Source organism: Silene latifolia, chromosome 3 (genome assembly GCF_048544455.1).
Source record: "Silene latifolia isolate original U9 population chromosome 3, ASM4854445v1, whole genome shotgun sequence".
NCBI classification, from domain to species: domain Eukaryota; kingdom Viridiplantae; phylum Streptophyta; class Magnoliopsida; order Caryophyllales; family Caryophyllaceae; genus Silene; species Silene latifolia.
The window spans coordinates 3,364,312-3,381,903 of NC_133528.1; the positions used below are offsets into that span (position 1 = coordinate 3,364,312).

A 17,592-nucleotide genomic window follows, 5' to 3' on the forward strand; every position below is an offset into this window, starting at 1 on the left:
AACTAAGGAGCCCTATTGTCATTAGTCATTCTCGGTTTATGCCTTGTTATAATTACCTTCTTCGAGTACTTAAACACTTCAGTAAAAAACCGCATCAAACATTTAAATAACTAACTTAAATTTGTTCACCACATAAAACCAAACACAACCACGCTCAACACATATAATAGACCGAACTGTTAATGACCGAAAAAAAGACATATTCCCCACCTATTGGATTCCTGCTCATTCATTCACTTATCTTGAGTTGAACTGAATTGAAATTTGATGAGACGAATAATGTTTAAATAAGAACAGAATTGAATAAAGTGGGCTAAAGAAAACTGAAAATAAGCAGAGAAAAACAAAGCAACACATCCATTTTAAACACTAGACACAAGATTTAGGCCCTGTTTGGCTGTACTTTTGGACTTAATTTTAACTTATTTAAGTTCATTTAGTTATATTCAGCTCAGTTCCGTTCATATCAGTTCAGTTTCATTAAATTCCATTAAGAGCATCCACATTGAAGAGGATTGACCATCCTCTTAAATGAGAGAGGGTAAAGAGGATGTCCTCTTCAATGTGTAACCAATATTGAGCATCCTCTTTGAAGGAGGAAGAGGAAGACTTCCTCTATTTTTAGAGGAAGTACAACCCTTGGCCCTTGTGCCAACTTTCAATATTAACCTATAAAAATATTGTATGTGGGCATTAATTTATTTGATTTTAAATAGAAAAGTTAATTAAAATATAAAAGAGGAAATGGAGAGGATCCTCTTTGATGTGGGAGGAAAAATAGAAGAAGAGAAGGATGAGGATGTAGATAGTGGAAAATGAGTTGGATGAAAGAGAAGGTGATGTGTAAAAAAGATAGAAGGAGATGGAAAAAATAAGAGGATGATAACATACTCTTCAATGTACATGCTCTAATACTTCCAATCCAGAGAAACCAGTGCCTTAAAATATCCGACCTAATCCAAACTCGACCCAAATAACTAAACTCATCATCATGTTACCTTAAACCAAGTTCAAACAACCTTATAAACAACAAACTTAAACTCACACATGACACATCAACCCTCCCTATCAATTCCTCTGCCCCCAAAAACACCTCTTTCCCCTGCGCCTCGCCTCTCCTCTGCCTCCTCTCTCTGATCTACCCTTCATCATCAGTAACACCCTTGTTCTTAATCTTTTCTTCCATTAATTAATTAACTTTATTTAATAATTTAAATTAATTAATCTTCTGTGTTTGTTAAATTGTGCAGGGTGGTGTTTACAGGAGATGGAAAGTGAATTAATAGCATTGTTCGAGGCGGCGAAGACGGCTGCTGATGCTGCCACCAGTGATGATGACGTGGGTTCTGAAACTCGTTGCCTTGATGCCTTGAATAACCTCAAAATTTTCCCTGTTAATTATCAAATTCTTGTTTCTACCCAGGTAATCTTTTGAATTTTCCTTATTTGGGTATTTCTTTTTTATTGATTTTTCGTCGAGAATTGCGTTATAAGGTGATGGTGAATAAAAGGTTGAATCTTTCTTAGGGAAGAAATTTGAAGTAGGTAGGTAATTCAATTTTCAATTAGGAATTAGTAATGCCTTGTTTTTACCCAGGTAATGTATCAATTTTTCGTGAATAGGGTTTTTTTAATGGATTTTTTTCGTCGATAAATGTATTATAAGATGATGGTGAATTAGTGGAAAAATTTGAAGTAGGTAATTCAATTTTTAATGTGAAATTAGTAATGCACTACTAATAATGTGTTAGGGTGCAAACCCATGTCCCACATCGGTAGAATAAAGATGGAAGATCATCTTTATAAGTATCTACTGAATATAATAGTACGAGGCCTTTTGGGAAGGAGCCCAAGAGTAAATCCGTGAGGGCTTGGCCCAAAGCGGACAATATCGTACTATATGGGTTGTGGACACAGGTACAACAGAGGCCCAACACGAGGTATTCACGCTTCCGCACAACATAATGCCCTTGTTTTTACCCTGGTAATCTTTCAAATTTTCATGAATTAGGTATATTTAAGTGGATTTTTTCGCCGAGAAACGCATTACGAGGTGAAGGTGTAAATAAGGTTGAATTTTTGTCAATGGAAAATTTGAAGTTGGTAATTCAATTTTCAATGTGGAATTAGTAATGCCCTTGTTTTACCCCGACAATGTTTCAAAATTTTGCGAATTGGGTATTTTTTAATGGATTTTTCCGTCGATAAATGCATTGTAAAGTGAAGGTGAAAAAAGTGGAATCTTGAAAAAATTTGATGTAGGTAATTTAGTTTTTAGGTATTTACGAGTATATTCGTAAGTAGTAACACCCTTGTTTTACCAAGGTGAACTTGTTTGAAGTTCATGAATTGGCAATATTCTTACTAATGTATTTTTTTTATAAGAAAAAGGCATTGGAAGGTATCAGTGTGAGGTGAATTAGAACAGGAATAACTGGGTAATCTCGGTTTTTTGATGGGTAATTTTTAGCTAATTACTATAGTTTTAATGTGAAGGATGTGTGTAGTGACTGTGGTGTACCTCGGAAGCTAAGGTGGAAAACAGGTTGATTATTGGTTAATGGAAAGTTTGAAAGAGCTACCTCAGTTTTCGATGTGGAATTAGTAATACTAGTACAAAGTCTTGCCCTAGTGGTTATAATGTACTGTTTTGACTTTTGAGTAGTAAGTCTGAATCCTTTACCGTTCGTCTATTCTTATTAGCGGCCGAAGATGAGTTCATTCCGAAAAGTTAGCGAGATTTGGTTATCACTCAAGTACGAAACCATGAAAACAAAAGTTAGTAATTTGCCCTTTTGTTGGGCAGAAGGCAGCATTATCTTGTTTTGGTAACTTGGAGTATGTAGGGCTAGGAAGTTCCTAACATATGTTCATCGTGTTATCTTTTTTGGAACTCAGAGGTCGAATAATGTGGCTCATACTCTCCATGATCATATATGATCGTATATTTCTTCGGGATACAAGTCATACAACAAGCATTGGGGAGTTGTTTAAGGATGAGTTGGTAATGGGAATTCTGTTGGAATGTCCTGGTATCATACTTCAAACTCGATAAGGATGTGAGGCTAGCCTAAAATTAGAATCATATGGAAAATTGTCTCACTATAAGAAAGATTAGCATAGGGTTTCTTTGTTTTTCGAGACATATGATACAATACCAAGCCCTTGTTTGGATAGCATACCAGCCTCCACCATTTGACCAATTAACCTCACTGCCAAGACCTCATAATTATACCAACTACAAGGCTCCACCACCCAACCTCACCATCATCCACCGCCTCGTGTCCCACTCAACCCCACCACCAGCAATTGGGAGTTTAGGAGAATGGATGTTATATTGAGAGAAGGGACGAAGGGAGAAGAGTAGGAGGGAAGGTGAAAGAGGAGGAACCAACCATGGAGGTTGATCGGTTAAGCGAAAAGTAAGAAAGTGTGGAGGAGGTAACTGATGAGATTGGCTGTCAGCTGGGTCCATCTTCAGTGAGATCGTCTCAGGTGCACACTGGGAGGAAGGAGGAAATGAGGGGAGATGGGTCGGTAAGGGCAAGAGAGAGGAGTAAAGTAGCGGGTAAAGTGAAGAGTAATACTGTAAATCTCCACCCATTTGATACTCGGGAAGTTTTAGAGAATCGATAGAGTATTAACCAAAAGGATGAAGATTTGGCTCATATATTGCAAAGATCTATGTTACCCCGCAATGAGACTTACATTGAGAGGAAAATTCTCCTGCTGGACATTTACGGTCTGTTTGGATAGCAAAAGTGGAGGGAAAGGGAGGAGAGGGGGAAGGAGGGAAGGGAAAGGGAGAGAAGGGAAGGGGAGGGGGAATGAAGTGTGGTTGTTTGGATACAATTTCCCTCCAAATCTTGCCTATTGTGGAGAGATTTTGATTTGCCTTGGAGGAGGGAAATTGGATCCCTCCAAATCTCTCCCCCTCCATTTCCTTCCACCCTCATTTGCTATCCAAACAAGGGATTTTAAATTCCCTACTCTCCCTCCCTTTCTTTTTCCTCCAAATCCCTCTATCCAAACACACCCTTAAGCTCCAGTTGATCTATGGCATTGCGTATTAGGCCATGAGGTAGTGCCATGATCAGAGAGGGATGTGGTGAATATGTGAATACTATAGTAGTATAATAGATGCATGGGCTTATGGGAAAAGATTGATTGAGGAATTCGGTGTTATAGGAGAATATAAGAGTTTCGGCTTCTATTGGTTATATGATAACAGAATTGTTTAGGTGGTTTAGCCATGTGAGGCCAAGACCAAGTGAGGTTCTGAATGGCTAATTGGGTCTCTTTAAGATGTGGAAGTGATAGAATCATGAGAGAGAGCCCAAGTTGACTACATCAATGGACTAAGAAAAAAGACACGATTGAGCTACTGTCTCTTCAAAGGAAACCATTTTTTTTTAGTCATTTACTATTGTGATGTTTGCAGATTTATTTGCAGCTACTTCAATGAGTAGAAAGCAGCCACTCTCTTGGAAAGACACTTTCAGCTGCTGTGATATATATCTTTCAGTGGTGCTGGCAGGCGATGCTCACATTGGGTGGTTGTTGGCGTGTCGGGTGTCAAGTACTCCGACACGAACAACACAGCACTAGACACTTCTTTTAGTCCAAAACACGAAACTTTTTAACAAAAATAGCCAGTACTGTCTTATAGAATTAAGGATCCTTCCTATATAGTACTGCTTGAGAAAACTGTAGAGGAGTGTATACCGGATGGATTCAGGCCATTTAATGAAGCAGACACATCCAGTAAGTAGCTGGGCTTATCTCCAATAGTTTTGTTTTCTCACACCAATCTGCTATGGGCTAACCCAACTCCGAATCTCCGAACTGACAACTTAAATCTGATCATCTTATCCACCAGGTGTGGCTCAATGTCAAGGATTTCAGAAAGTAAAGAGAGACGTTGTCCATGTGTGCCTTTTTTCTTAGACTAACCTGTAAGATTTGTGAGGAAGAGTAGAGGTAACCGATATCCCATGTGATTTTCGTTGGAGTAACTGTCTGAGCCTTTGTGGCTAACATTTCCTGGTAAGTTATGTTGGAAGCTACGTGTCTCTTACTGCTGCCATGTATGCAATCGGTGAATTGGATGTGTGCAAATAAGTCAAACTCGTCATTAAAACCTCAAACTTGCGGAGTTCCCAATGCCATAACTTCATAACCCTATTTTGAAACAGTGTTGTGTGATGCACTTCGGAAATCGTCTTCTTAATGGTGTGTGTTTATGAGGGATTCCGATAAAATCTTTACCTTTCACCTAGAAAAGACTGGAGAACTTTATGTTACTCTTTTATTTGGTATTAGTGCTGCGTAAATACCCTTCAATGAATGAAAAGTTTGATACTGCACTAATGAGAGTTCCTTCGTAATGCTCTTTCTTTCTCAAGTTTGATACTGCAGTTTCAATTGCAAATTTGAACTTTTCCGTGCATTAATTTGCAGGTTGGGAAGCGTTTAAGGCATCTTACAAAACACCCAAAACCAAAGATTCAGAATTTTGCAGCTGATTTGATTGAAATATGGAAGAACATCATTATCCGGGAAACTGCACAGAAGAAAAATGATAACCCTAGTAGCAATAATAGTAATAATCACGTAAAAGGCGAGCCTTTAGATGCTGGCAACCCCAAGAAACAAATTCCAGTCAAAACGGAGAAGCGCTTGACAACTGAAACTATCAAAGTTGAAAAGGTTGAGCATGTAAAAGGCGAGCCTTTAAATGCTGGCAACCCCAAGAAACAAATTTCAGTCAAAACGGAGAAGCCCTTGACTAGTGAAACTATCAAAGTTGACAAGATTGAAAAGGTTGTTTCTCCTAGACCTCACAAGCTTGCTAAAACCGAAGCAGGTTCAGTAGTGACGAAGCCAGCTGCTATCAGTGTCCCAAAGTTGCCTGATATGGTCAAAACACAAGATGGGGTGCGTAATAAAGTGCGAGAGATGCTTCTAGAAGCTTTATCAAAAGTTATTAGCGAGGCAGATGACAACATGAAAGCCGAGATTGAGGCTTGTGATCCTATCCGAGTAGCTGTTAAAGTAGAATCAGTTATGTTTGAAAAGTGGGGCCGTTCCACTGGCGCTCACAAATTCAAATACCGTAGCATAATGTTCAACATCAAGGATGCAAATAATCCAGATTTCCGGAGGAAGGTACTTCTTGGAGAAATCAAGGCTGAAAGAATATGCAATTTGACAACCGATGAGATGGCCAGCGAACAAAGACGGTTACAGAACAAGGAAATCGAAGAGAAGAAGCTGTTTGATTGTGAACGTGGGGCCGCACCAAAGGCTACTACCGATCAGTTTAAATGTGGTCGATGTGGTCAGCGCAAGTGCACTTACTACCAGTTGCAAACTCGCAGTGCTGATGAACCGATGACCACATTTGTGACTTGTGTCAACTGCAATAATCATTGGAAATTCTGCTGAATGTCGTCTCGTTGCATTTCTTACCCATTGGCATGGTACTTGTGTAGTTCCCTGTTGGAACTTAAGTGACAATTTTTCACTTTTTATTTATTTGTAGGTTTACTAGGTTAGCTATTGGGATTCGAGCCACGTTTCCCTTTGTAGTGTCGTAATCGATCTAAGTCAGATTTATGGAGAAACCTTCTGGATTTTCATAACAGCTTCCCTAAGGTTTCACAAACTAAATCTGTATTCAGTATTCAGTATTTAGTATTTCATTAGGACTTGCTTTGAGTATCAAGAGCATCCTTGGGAAAATGTATTGCAGTGGTGGTTCTGAGTTTCTTTTCCATGAACTCTCCCTCCTATTCGCTATTTTCTTCCCCTTTGATGTAGGCACAAGATTTTAAGAGAATGATTAAAGAATGAATAAAAGAAGATGGTGGGGGTTTGTGAATTGGAGAGAGGAATGAATAATTAGGAATTAAATAAGGAATTGTGAGTAATGTGGGGTTTGATGATAGGAGATTGGGATGAATAAAATAAGAGTAAAAGTTAGGTGAGGTTTGGTGATAGGAGAGAGGGATGAATAAAATAAGAGTAAAAAGTTTCCAAAATAAGAAAGGGGAAGAAAACCTGAATAATCCGTTTAAGGAAATAGGGAAGAAAATAGTGAATAGGAGGGAGTATTTGTTTTCAAATATGCTCCTAAGAGCAATACTCCGTATATTCCAATAGTAGTTTCATTACTCATTTCTTAGCTTAAAAAAAGTAGGGTTATTCTACGTAATAATCCTGTGTTTTTTAAAATTCTAGCTCGTAACCCTTCGTTTTTTAACCATCCATAAAAAATTCTTGCTGATAACCCACTGTGAACTTATCAAAAAAAAGTTCTCACGTGACCGTCTACTCTTATTTCGTTTAAATAATGACCAAGTAATTATGGTCTTCTCAGCTCAATTAAATAAATAAACTCCAAATTTTTCTAACAAATAATCATATTCTAAGTGTGCTAAAAGTATAATTCATAATCTTTTTATTCTCCGATGTAGTACTAATCTGAATCACTATACCGAGTATTACACTAGATGGTCAAAGTAAACCGAACATTACATTAGATAGTCCCCTAGAAAAGAGCTGCTGTTAAATACCGAGTATTACATATCTCAATTCCACTTCTAAGTAATTTGGTACAGTACATTAAATAGTCCTATAAAAATATGCTCTTAAATAACGAGTAATTAGATAGTATTTAAAATCGGTTTCTGCTAATTATCAATGCCAATCATAAAATACACAAATCCTCATTATAGACGGGCATATCCGTCTATAATAAGAAACGGGTCAGATCCCTCTCATAAAGAGGCAAGTGGGAGGACAAGTAAAAACCAAGTGGATTACCATTTAACCTCTCACTTGCCTCTTTGTAAGAAGGATCCGACCCATCTCTCATTATAGACGGGATTATAGACGGATATCCCGTCTATAATGAGACTTGGTGCATAAAATAATTCCATCCCCACAACTCCACTAGTAACCAAAATGAAATAAAACGACACGAAGTAGCAAAGAGCCAAAGAATCCTCAGTCTCTATAAATAAGCATACCAACCCCCAACACACACAGTCACACATCTCTCATTCTCCCCTTGGTATACAATACAACCAAGGCGAAAATCAAAGAGAGAGAAACTTATTCCGCTCTCTGTATTATTCCTCGCCGCTCCTTTTTTTCCCCTCACATTTTTCTTCAGGTTTCCATTTTTATACTCTCTTTTTATTTATACTCGCATTTCCCTTTTTATTTCGATCTGCATGTTTACATTTCCCCAATTTTTCCGTTCATCGAAACCCTAATTTATATTTATTGCAATTTATTTGGTTAATGTTATTAATTAATCGCGTTGTTTTAGTTGCTGATTGCTGATTAAAGTAGTTAACTTTCGTATCCCGTAGTTTTCGTCCGATCTGGTGATTTTTTGTTTCTCTTGTTTGCGTAATTACTCCGTCTCGGTCATTCCTTTACATTTTTCCTATTTAGGTCGCGGACATTTTGTTATGTTTCCGTTTTAGGTTATTTAAAAGAATTGATTGGGACGGAGGAAGGAAGTATATCATAGTTCGGCCAATTTGTTACTATTACTCCCTCTGTCCCGGTTATTTATTTACGTTTTTGTTATTTAGGTCTAAGACATTTTGTTATGTTTCCGTTTTAGGTATGTAAAAGTTATTTAAATAATTGATTGGGACGGAGTGAGTATATTATAGGTCGGTCAATTTGTTACTATTACTCCCTCCGGCTCTATCATTTGTTTACCTTTGATTAAAATATCCCTCTCAAATTTGTTACTTTTACTCTCTCCGTCCCAATAATTTGTTTACCTTTGATTAAAATACTACTCACAAAGAGAATATGAAAAGGTAAACAAATGACCAAGACAAAGGGAGTATTACTTTTAGTTATGGAGTAGGACTTTTTATGCATGTTGTGAGATTAACTTGTTGTTGACAACATTGATGTTACACAGTTGCAAATGTGTGTACTTTTTAGTAGTATCGTGTGTCAAAAGGGAATGTTCATTAAAGAAGTATATGCCCGCGCTGTAGATTTTGGTCGATTGGTAGTTAAAAATAATTTGTTAAAAGGGTATTTGAGTCGATAAATACGCGGCTTCACATGTAAAACTACCTTAAACCAAAATGTGTTATCATTGCTGCATTAAATGAACAAAGATTGTAATTTCTCGTAGCATGTCTTGTATAAAACCGTTTTATATGTTTAAACTATATAAATTAGGGACACTTGTACAGTTGTACCTATGCCATAACTTGTGGAAGTTACTAAATAGAAGTTTTATAGCGGTATTTGGACCTGTTGGCATGTGGTTTTACCATCGCAGTTGTGTAAATATGCATTAACCAGTATACATGAATTGTTTGTGGTAATATGTGACTGAATGTTGTTTGGTGTTCAGACAAATCTATGGCTGCTAATGCTGTTGCTGGGCCACGCTATGCACCTGATGACCCGACACTTCCTAAACCATGGAGGGGGTTGGTAGATGGTAAGACTGGGTATTTGTACTTTTGGAATCCGGAAACTAACGTCACACAGTATGAGAAGCCTAAGCCTGTTGCTCCACCTTCAAATGGGAACTCATCAAGGCCCTCGTCTGGATATGTTAGCTCTTCTGTGCAAGTTCAGCCATCGTATCAAGAACAGCAGAGAGATGGTGGCTATGGTAATGATAATGACGACAAATATACTGGTGCTGGTAGTGATGAAAAGAGTCAACAGGTTTGGCTCTAACTTGTATGCTGCTTTGCCGTCCTTGTTGCCTTTATATCTATGTGTTAAACTCTTTGGGGTTGTTTATTAGCTTGTTTATTTGGATTATGATGTGTGAACAATCGGAAAGTATCGGTCACTCTCGACTCTCGAGTAGCAGCTGCTGGTTCTTGTTTGTAATTGGTTTGATTTTCCCTGCGTACAAAGATGGACTTGCTTGTGATTTTAATAGGTCTGTTTATATAGGAATCTTGCCTGTGATTTATCTGTGTAAGGTTGAAAAGAAAAGTGTGTTTGTGTTGCACTGTTTCCAGAGATCTAGCTGTTCTAATTGGCAAAATCTGAACATTAATTACAAGACGCTAACTAGTCCCATCTTTCTGACATCATCTTATGTATCTGGCCATTACTATTGATAGTTGTATACTTATATTGTTTTTGAAATCTCAGATAGGTTTTATGATCTATAAATCTTATGACTTATGTTGGTTGTTGGCTTCTTTTCAAATAATCAGGGGTAGAACCTAGAAGTGAAGTATACTTATGAAAGTTAGTACTTTAATGTAATTGTATTATTTTTTCTGATTATTTCATGTATTTGCCAATGAACAGGCCTCGGTGCACATGCTAAAATTGTTTCCATTACGGCATTACCCATAGTTGCAAGATCTAGCTTCAATTTTCAATATGTGTTTGTCATCTACTATCCAATAGGGAACTTTATGGAGGAGAGAGTAAGAATGACGATTATGACGTTGCTGGTCCTTTTGTAGTTGAAATATTTTTCTCTGGAGTGTTGAATTGGACGATTATGACATTATCGACTTTTCTCAGAATAAAGAACATGATTATGACAGACCTTTTGTAACCAACCTTCTCAAATAAAATTCTCTGCTACATAGTCTTAGAATCTTGTATGTGTCAAATAAACTTCGGTAATCCGTCTGGCAGGTGTCTGGAGAATTCTTTTCTAGCCATTTTCTAACGAATATCTAAATGACTCCCAGCTTAATGGTGTTTTATTGCATAATTAATTTTCATAACTACGCTTTGAGGGAGGTTTTAGAGTGATAGTTGTAGTGAAATTGGCCAACTGTGTTAATCGAATGTTTGCATGCGTCAACGATTTGGTTTGTTAGATGCATCACACATTTGCTCTTTTTTCTTATTTTTGTTTCATTTTTAAAAATGGGACTCATGGGTTTAGTTTGTTGAATTATTGAAAATAGCCTGTCAGAGACGGAGTTACTTCTAACGGAGGTGGTGGACCTGCAGTCAATCATGGACCAGCAGATGTTGAAAGTGGGTTATCAGCTGAAGCTTACCGTCGCCGACATGAGATATCTGTTTCTGTGAGTTAATTGGGCACAGTATTAGAACTGTTTGCATATTCTACTTATCTATGACGTTTAAACTTTGTGAATTTTTTATTTTTTCTCATGGAGTATTATGGAGTTTTTTGTGATTTTTTCTTTTTTCTTTTGTGAAGTAGCCGCTCTTGGCACTGAGTTTTTCTTTTTCGAATACTTCAGGGAGATTCAGTACCCGCACCATTCATGACTTTTGAAGCTACCGGTTTCCCTTCTGAGGTTCTGAGAGAGGTATGATTTTAGAGTTTTTGTTGGTCTGTTTATCTGTGTATCTCATGGTTGATCTGTCCCAGTATGTTTGCCGAACTAGCTCACAATTTCCCGTTGAAGTTCTGCAATAACTGGAGTTCAGATTTAACGTTAATTTCTCGCATTTTTACTTTTGTCGCAGACGCGATATTTGCTCCAGGGAGGAGCTTATGTCGTAAGCTGTGCTGCCCTCTGTTGGGCACTGTATTTGGAGTGCTCTTTTGGGCTGGACCTTTTTTTCTGAGACGGGCTTTTCGAATCATCCAAGTTTGTGGCTGGGCTGCTGGCTGCTGCTGGTGATGATTCAGTCTGGCACTTGGTCCAAAGTCCAAACAAAAGAGGAGGCCATCTCCTGCTGTGGCTTGCATCTTGCAAGCTTCTCTACCTGCATTGGGGGATGATGCTTCTCCTTGTATTTACTGATCAACATTTTCATAAAACTTGTCCACCTTTTTTTAGCCGTCTTTCTGCATTCTGCTTATCCAGGCAACCCAGGCTGGCTTTTCTGCCCCTACGCCAATTCAGGCACAGTCATGGCCAATTGCAATGCAAGGTCGGGATATAGTTGCAATTGCAAAGACGGGTTCTGGAAAGACCTTGGGGTATCTGCTCCCAGGTTTTATGCATCTAAGGCGTTTACACAACAGTTCACAGATGGGGCCCACTGTGTTAGTGTTATCACCAACGAGAGAGCTGGCGACTCAGATACAAGCTGAAGCTTTGAAATTTGGGAGGTCTTCCAGAATTTCATGCACGGTACTATTGCATTGTCTCTTGAACTTAATTAATTGTTCTCCTCTTTTGGCAAATTTCACTTGAAGGATGTGTGTACACTTTTGTAAAATAAGGACATGTGATGACTTAGTCATAATCATGTAGGAATAGGCGGAATAAATAAATTGTTAAGCTAAATTGTTTTATTCATCTCAAATTTGTCTGGGGTTCTTCTCTTCATTAGTGATCAGTTCTGGCTGTTCCCCTATCTACCGTGCTTCTTTTCCTATTTATTCTTCCCCACGTCATGTTTTTGTGGTCAGTCAGTATTGTTATGACATAACCTCTAGGACTGTTAGGACTTGAGGAAGTCTGAAGGTGTAATTTCAGAGGATTTCTTAAATCAGTTGCTTGCCGTAATGAATATCAGAATGCTTAGAGCTTTTTAAATTCAGGATTTTTCATAGAACTAATCCCTTTGTCCCAATCTTTTGTCTACCTTTGATTAAAATATCTTCATAAAGAATATAAAAAGGTAAACAAGGGATATGTATCCTAAGTCGTAACTACATAACTAGTTACGTCTAGTTATATAATGTTGCTTATTTGAACAACTAGAATGTGTTTCAGTGTTTGTAGTCCATTTAACAGTTATTTATCTTGCATGAATTCCTCTCCAGTGTTTGTATGGGGGAGCCCCTAAAGGCCCTCAATTGAGGGAGCTGGAAAGAGGAGTGGATATTGTGGTAGCGACTCCTGGTCGTTTGAATGATATACTAGAGATGAAGAAAGTCAGCTTGCGTCAGATTTCTTACTTGGTGCTTGATGAGGCAGATCGTATGCTGGACATGGGTTTTGAGCCTCAAATTAGGAAAATTGTGAATGAGGTACCTACTCGCCGCCAGACTCTGATGTATACTGCAACATGGCCAAAGGAGGTCCGGAGAATTGCTGCGGATTTGCTTTCAAATCCTGTTCAGGTCAACATTGGCAGTGCAGATGAACTTGTGGCAAACAAGTCTATTACTCAGGTAATATTTAGATTGGTTTGTTTTTATTATGTTTTGTTATAGACAATTTGAATTTGAAGAAATTGAGAGGAACTTGTCAGTGATCGCCAGATTGGTTTGGGCACCCTTGGGTGTAATGACATTTGCAAGTTGTCACACCTACTAATTTTAAGGTCCAATGCTTCCTGCCTGTCTCAAGGTGCAATGTGCCAGTTCCTGGGTGTAGCGCTGCTGCCACCTTCTGTTCCATGTGAAAAGAAAATGTCACCATAACTAAATAATTGGCCAAAGGGTTGGTTGTCTGGGGCATGCTTAGTTTTTCTCAATTCTGACCTATTTGGCTAGGTCTATTTCACTCCTTTTTTTTAATTTTTCTGTTGAATGTTATGATTTGAAGTAGCCAGTTGTTGCACTTGCTCATCAATATATTATCATTAAAAAAACTGCTCATTAATCAAAAAGATATACAGTATAATTTAGAATAAAGTTATTGAAAATTCAAAAAGATATTTTATCTTTTAGATTTACATATTATATTCAACATTTTGAATGTGTGTCTACTGTATATCCCCTTGGTGCTCTTATGATAGTTTGGTTTAGCAGTTAGTGTTGTGGTAAATTTAGTAAGCCACCTAAAGCTTTCAACTTTCCTGATGTAGCACGTGGAGGTTGTACCGTACATGGAGAAGCAGAAAAGGTTGGAGCAGATATTGAGATCTCAAGAACCCGGATCAAAAGTCATAGTCTTCTGTGCAACCAAAAAGATGTGTGATATGCTTGCTCGGAACCTTAATCGACAATTTGGAGCTGCTGCAATTCATGGTGACAAATCCCAGGGTGAACGTGATGATGTACTAAATCAGTTTCGAAGTGGAAGGTCTCCTTTGCTGGTTGCTACAGATGTTGCAGCTCGTGGACTTGATGTTAAAGACATCAGGTTTGTTCCTTTCAACATTACTTAAACTAGCATTGTAGCTGGCGATTTGTGTTGTGTGCGGTGTTCTAATTCATGCCTAGCTATCTTCACTTGTAACTACTTCCCTGTCTTTGAATGCTTCCAGGCTGTTATTGGCTTTTTAGAATGTAATTGTGCAGTTAAATTTCTCTGTTGTCCAATCATCTCATCTGTTTACATGCTCTATGTGTAGCCTTCTTGTTTTAGACGACTCTTTATCCAATCATAACCTTTACACAATATAACTTGAGGCAACTCTGACTTGCCGTGCAACAAAACTGCAAGTTGGGTGACACTCGAGTTAAAACCGTCGATAACCAAGTCAATCGTAACAAAGTGGTACTTATCCCATCTGTGTTTTGGCATCTTGTTTTCCTCTTCTTTTCTGTTACTGTACCCCATCTGTCTTGGAATCTTGTTTTCCTATTTACAAAAAAAAGTATGGAAGGTAATTTTACAGCTCTATGAAGTTGTTCTTGAAACAAGCCTTGGAAGCGACATGCATATCTTATGTCTCCATCAAGCTAATTTGGATCATGGATTATTTATGTTGTGATTGGTGGTTTATTTTCAATGTTCTTTTTGGGTTTAGTAGTCAGTCTTTCTGTAGATTGGTTTCCCTAGGCTTGGATTGCATCATCGTTGGCATATAAATTATCTCAACATAAAATTATGTATATATTGTGAATTATGTATTTCTTTGATCATGTCACATCATTTTCTTGTGGATTTAAGTGTAATTCTATCTCATGTTGAAGACGGTTTATTGAAATTGCAGGGTGGTGGTCAATTATGACTTTCCTACGGGGGTCGAGGACTACGTTCATAGAATAGGGAGGACTGGAAGAGCAGGAGCAACTGGAGTGGCCTATACATTTTTTTCAGATCAGGATAGCAAACATGCTTCTGATCTTGTTAAGATTTTGGAAGGAGCAAATCAACAAGTTCCTCAGGAGGTTCGAGATATGGCTCAGCGAGGTGGTGGAATGGGTAGGGGAAGACGTCAGTGGGACTCTGGATCCGGTGGTCGGGGTGGAGGCCAAGGAGGGAGAAGTGATTCCGGTTATGGTGGCGGTTATGGTGGCAGGTATGCTGGGCTGCTGTATTATTACATTTTTATCTTCTGCTACATTATTCCCCGTGGACAATTATTCATTTAACTCGACTAAGGTTTTTTCCCTTCATTATTCAGACCACCTATGTCTTCATTGTTTTACCACGTATGTGTAGCTAAATCAGAAATTATTGTATGTCCTGGTAAATTGAAAAATGAAAAATTTTTATTGACGTGTTTTTCTCCATTCTCCTTGGGAGGATTGACCAAATTGGAGAATCACTCGGAAAAAATTGCCTTTTAAAAAACTCCACGTCCTTCCCAGATTCAGCACTTCCTATTTGATTACCTTTCCCCTTTATTGCTGCTAGTTTCTTGGTCTGTAACCCTAAACGTACTTTTGTGGGGGAAATATCATCTTTGCTTATGTGAGCTTAGGGCATTAACTTGTTCCATTATGCAAATAATGATGTAGGTATGACGGTGGTGGCCGTGGCAACAGCTTTCGCAAGAGCCCTTCTCCAGATCGCCAGGGTTGGGGCCGTCAAAGGAGCCGCAGTCCTGAAAGGTTTGATCAAGCTCCATCTGGTGGCAAAAGTTTTCATCAAATGATGATGGAGCGTTCCCGTTGATCCAAAACAACGAGGAGCGTTCTTAACCTCGCAACTACACTTCTAACGTATGTGGTATTGTGCCAAATGGATTGCTTTTGCAGTCGCTATAAAGTGTTTTGCAGGCCGACTTGTTTTGTGTAGGGTAGGTATCGGCCATTTTGGCACTTGACATGATCCCCTATGAAACTTTGTAGTTATTGGCCTGAGCGGCATTGGTTTTGTCTCGGCCCTCAGGAAGTGCAGTAAAATTATGTATTTAAACTCTATATCTATATTACGAAGCACTTTATTTAGCTCCCTTGAATCGGATTCATGCATCTAATGTTGATATTACTGTGTTTCAGTCGATTATTAGATTTATTTTTAGATTTATTTTTGCCTTTGTTCTAGTTACGGAGTATTAAGCAGGACGAGACCAATTTTGACAATTGTTTCCAGTTTGTGTGATACCTATCAGGGCCATCACTTACATGAAGGGATGATGAGGGATAGGTTTTTTTTTTTACATTTTTTTTTCCAGTTTTCGCCTTTTTAGATAGGGGTTTTGTAGGAGTGGGAATGGGAGGTTCAACAAGAGTTGGTTGGGGGATGATGATGGAGACGCAGGCGGTGGTGCTTGGGTAGTGGCTGGTAGTTGATTTGAAGGCCGTGGTTGGATTTGATGTTTTTTTGTTAGAGCAAGTCTTTTGTAAGATCGTCTTATATTCTCACAAGATTGTTATTGTGAGACCGTCTTCGGAGAATTAGTTTTTTTTTTTTTGTTATTGTATTTTATGCTTGTAACTAAATAAGGAGGCTGGGAACCACCGAAGGCAGGCGTGGTAAAGATTAATGTGGACGCGGGTGCAAAGGAGGGCGAGGGAACGAGCTGGGGTGCGATTTGTCGTGATGAGAATGGGCGAGTGCTGTGGGGAGTGGCGCAGGTGCTTGACCAATACTGGGAACCACAGGTTGCGGAAGCCGTTGCGGTCTTAGAAGGGATTAGTGAAGCTGCAAGGAGGGGTCATGAGAAGATCGTCATGGAGAGCGACTGCTTACCGATCGTGGAGGCGCTGAGAAAGAAGGCGGTTGGAAGGAATATGCTTGATTTGGTTTTGTCTGACATTTTAACTGTTTGTAACTCTTTTAATTCGGTTGTATAGTCGTTTACTAGACGTAGTAACAATAATGCCGCGCATGTTTTAGCTCATTTAGTTCCTAGAGTAGTTGGTAGGATCTCGTGGTCGGAGGTTCTGCCACCGGCTGTAAGCAACGCTATTTTTCGTGATTCGATTTTAATGCAGTAGACCTTTGGGTCTTCCCATCAAAAAAAAAAATGAGGCTAATCAAAAGAAAATTATTTCCTTATTCCTTGTATTTTTTTCTTAATTTGTATTTTTTTCCTTGATCCCTTCTGAATTTACATCCAAATGTGTATAACACAAATTCTCATTTGTCCCGTATATATCTGTCGCAAACTTGCGACGAGTCAAGTACTACCCATATAGGGTAGATAAGACAAAAGCAGAGAGCCTAGACAGCCTAGGGAGTAACAATCTGTTTTGTCTTATCTATCTACATGGGTGATATACTGGTATATAACCCATTGCAAGTTTGTGAGAGATATGGCCGTCATAAGACGCATGATTACATGTGTAAAGTGCCAGCTTTTGGTGAGTAAGCGTAACAAATATCCTGAGCCACAGTTCCATACTATCAGTTGGCATACTCTCCATGCACACACAGTCACACACAAACACAGTTGCGTACCAACAAACAGACAACTACTCAACTTCAATACGATTAATACGAATACACAGTGACATCAAGTGGTGTGCTGTATATGACCTAGACAGATGACTAGTATAGTAGTGTAGTCGGTAGGTGAAATAATCTACTCTCTACTAATCTGTATTTGATCCGTCTTAAACTT

At 38.6% G+C, this 17,592-nt stretch overlaps 2 protein-coding genes across 4 annotated transcripts; both read left to right on the top strand.

Moving 5' to 3' along the window:
* Positions 1-1,004: 1,004 nt before the first annotated feature.
* On the top strand, positions 1,005-6,782 carry LOC141646780 (transcription elongation factor TFIIS). Its single transcript, XM_074454727.1, has 3 exons — positions 1,005-1,154; positions 1,251-1,423; positions 5,461-6,782. The coding sequence occupies exons 2-3, from the start codon at positions 1,268-1,270 to the stop codon at positions 6,445-6,447; spliced, it is 1,143 nt and encodes a 380-aa protein (XP_074310828.1). The 5' UTR covers positions 1,005-1,154; positions 1,251-1,267; the 3' UTR covers positions 6,448-6,782.
* A 1,225-nt stretch (positions 6,783-8,007) lies between these two features.
* On the top strand, positions 8,008-15,978 carry LOC141646781 (DEAD-box ATP-dependent RNA helicase 14-like). Of its 3 annotated transcripts, none has more exons than XM_074454728.1 (9): positions 8,008-8,179; positions 9,401-9,723; positions 10,944-11,066; positions 11,247-11,315; positions 11,820-12,089; positions 12,728-13,078; positions 13,717-13,994; positions 14,791-15,099; positions 15,542-15,978. In XM_074454728.1, exons 2-9 carry the CDS (start codon positions 9,409-9,411, stop codon positions 15,696-15,698), a joined length of 1,872 nt encoding a protein of 623 aa, XP_074310829.1. In that variant the 5' UTR covers positions 8,008-8,179; positions 9,401-9,408; the 3' UTR covers positions 15,699-15,978. The 3 variants fall into 3 exon arrangements, with proteins under 3 accessions (XP_074310829.1, XP_074310830.1, XP_074310831.1); XM_074454729.1 differs by having other exon boundaries at positions 8,055-8,498; positions 8,642-9,723; XM_074454730.1 differs by having other exon boundaries at positions 8,055-8,421; positions 8,694-9,723.
* Positions 15,979-17,592: the final 1,614 nt, after the last annotated feature.

Bases quoted from the DNA above. Each gene is read 5' to 3' on its own strand.
- LOC141646781 (XM_074454728.1), top strand. From the start codon at position 9,409: ATGGCTGCTAATGCTGTTGCTGGGCCACGCTATGCACCTGATGACCCG. The intron at 9,724-10,943 runs GTTTGGCTCTAA...TATTGAAAATAG, and splicing joins GTGATGAAAAGAGTCAACAG to CCTGTCAGAGACGGAGTTAC. The intron at 13,995-14,790 runs GTTTGTTCCTTT...TTGAAATTGCAG, and splicing joins CTTGATGTTAAAGACATCAG to GGTGGTGGTCAATTATGACT.
- LOC141646780 (XM_074454727.1), top strand. From the start codon at position 1,268: ATGGAAAGTGAATTAATAGCATTGTTCGAGGCGGCGAAGACGGCTGCT. The intron at 1,424-5,460 runs GTAATCTTTTGA...ATTAATTTGCAG, and splicing joins AAATTCTTGTTTCTACCCAG to GTTGGGAAGCGTTTAAGGCA.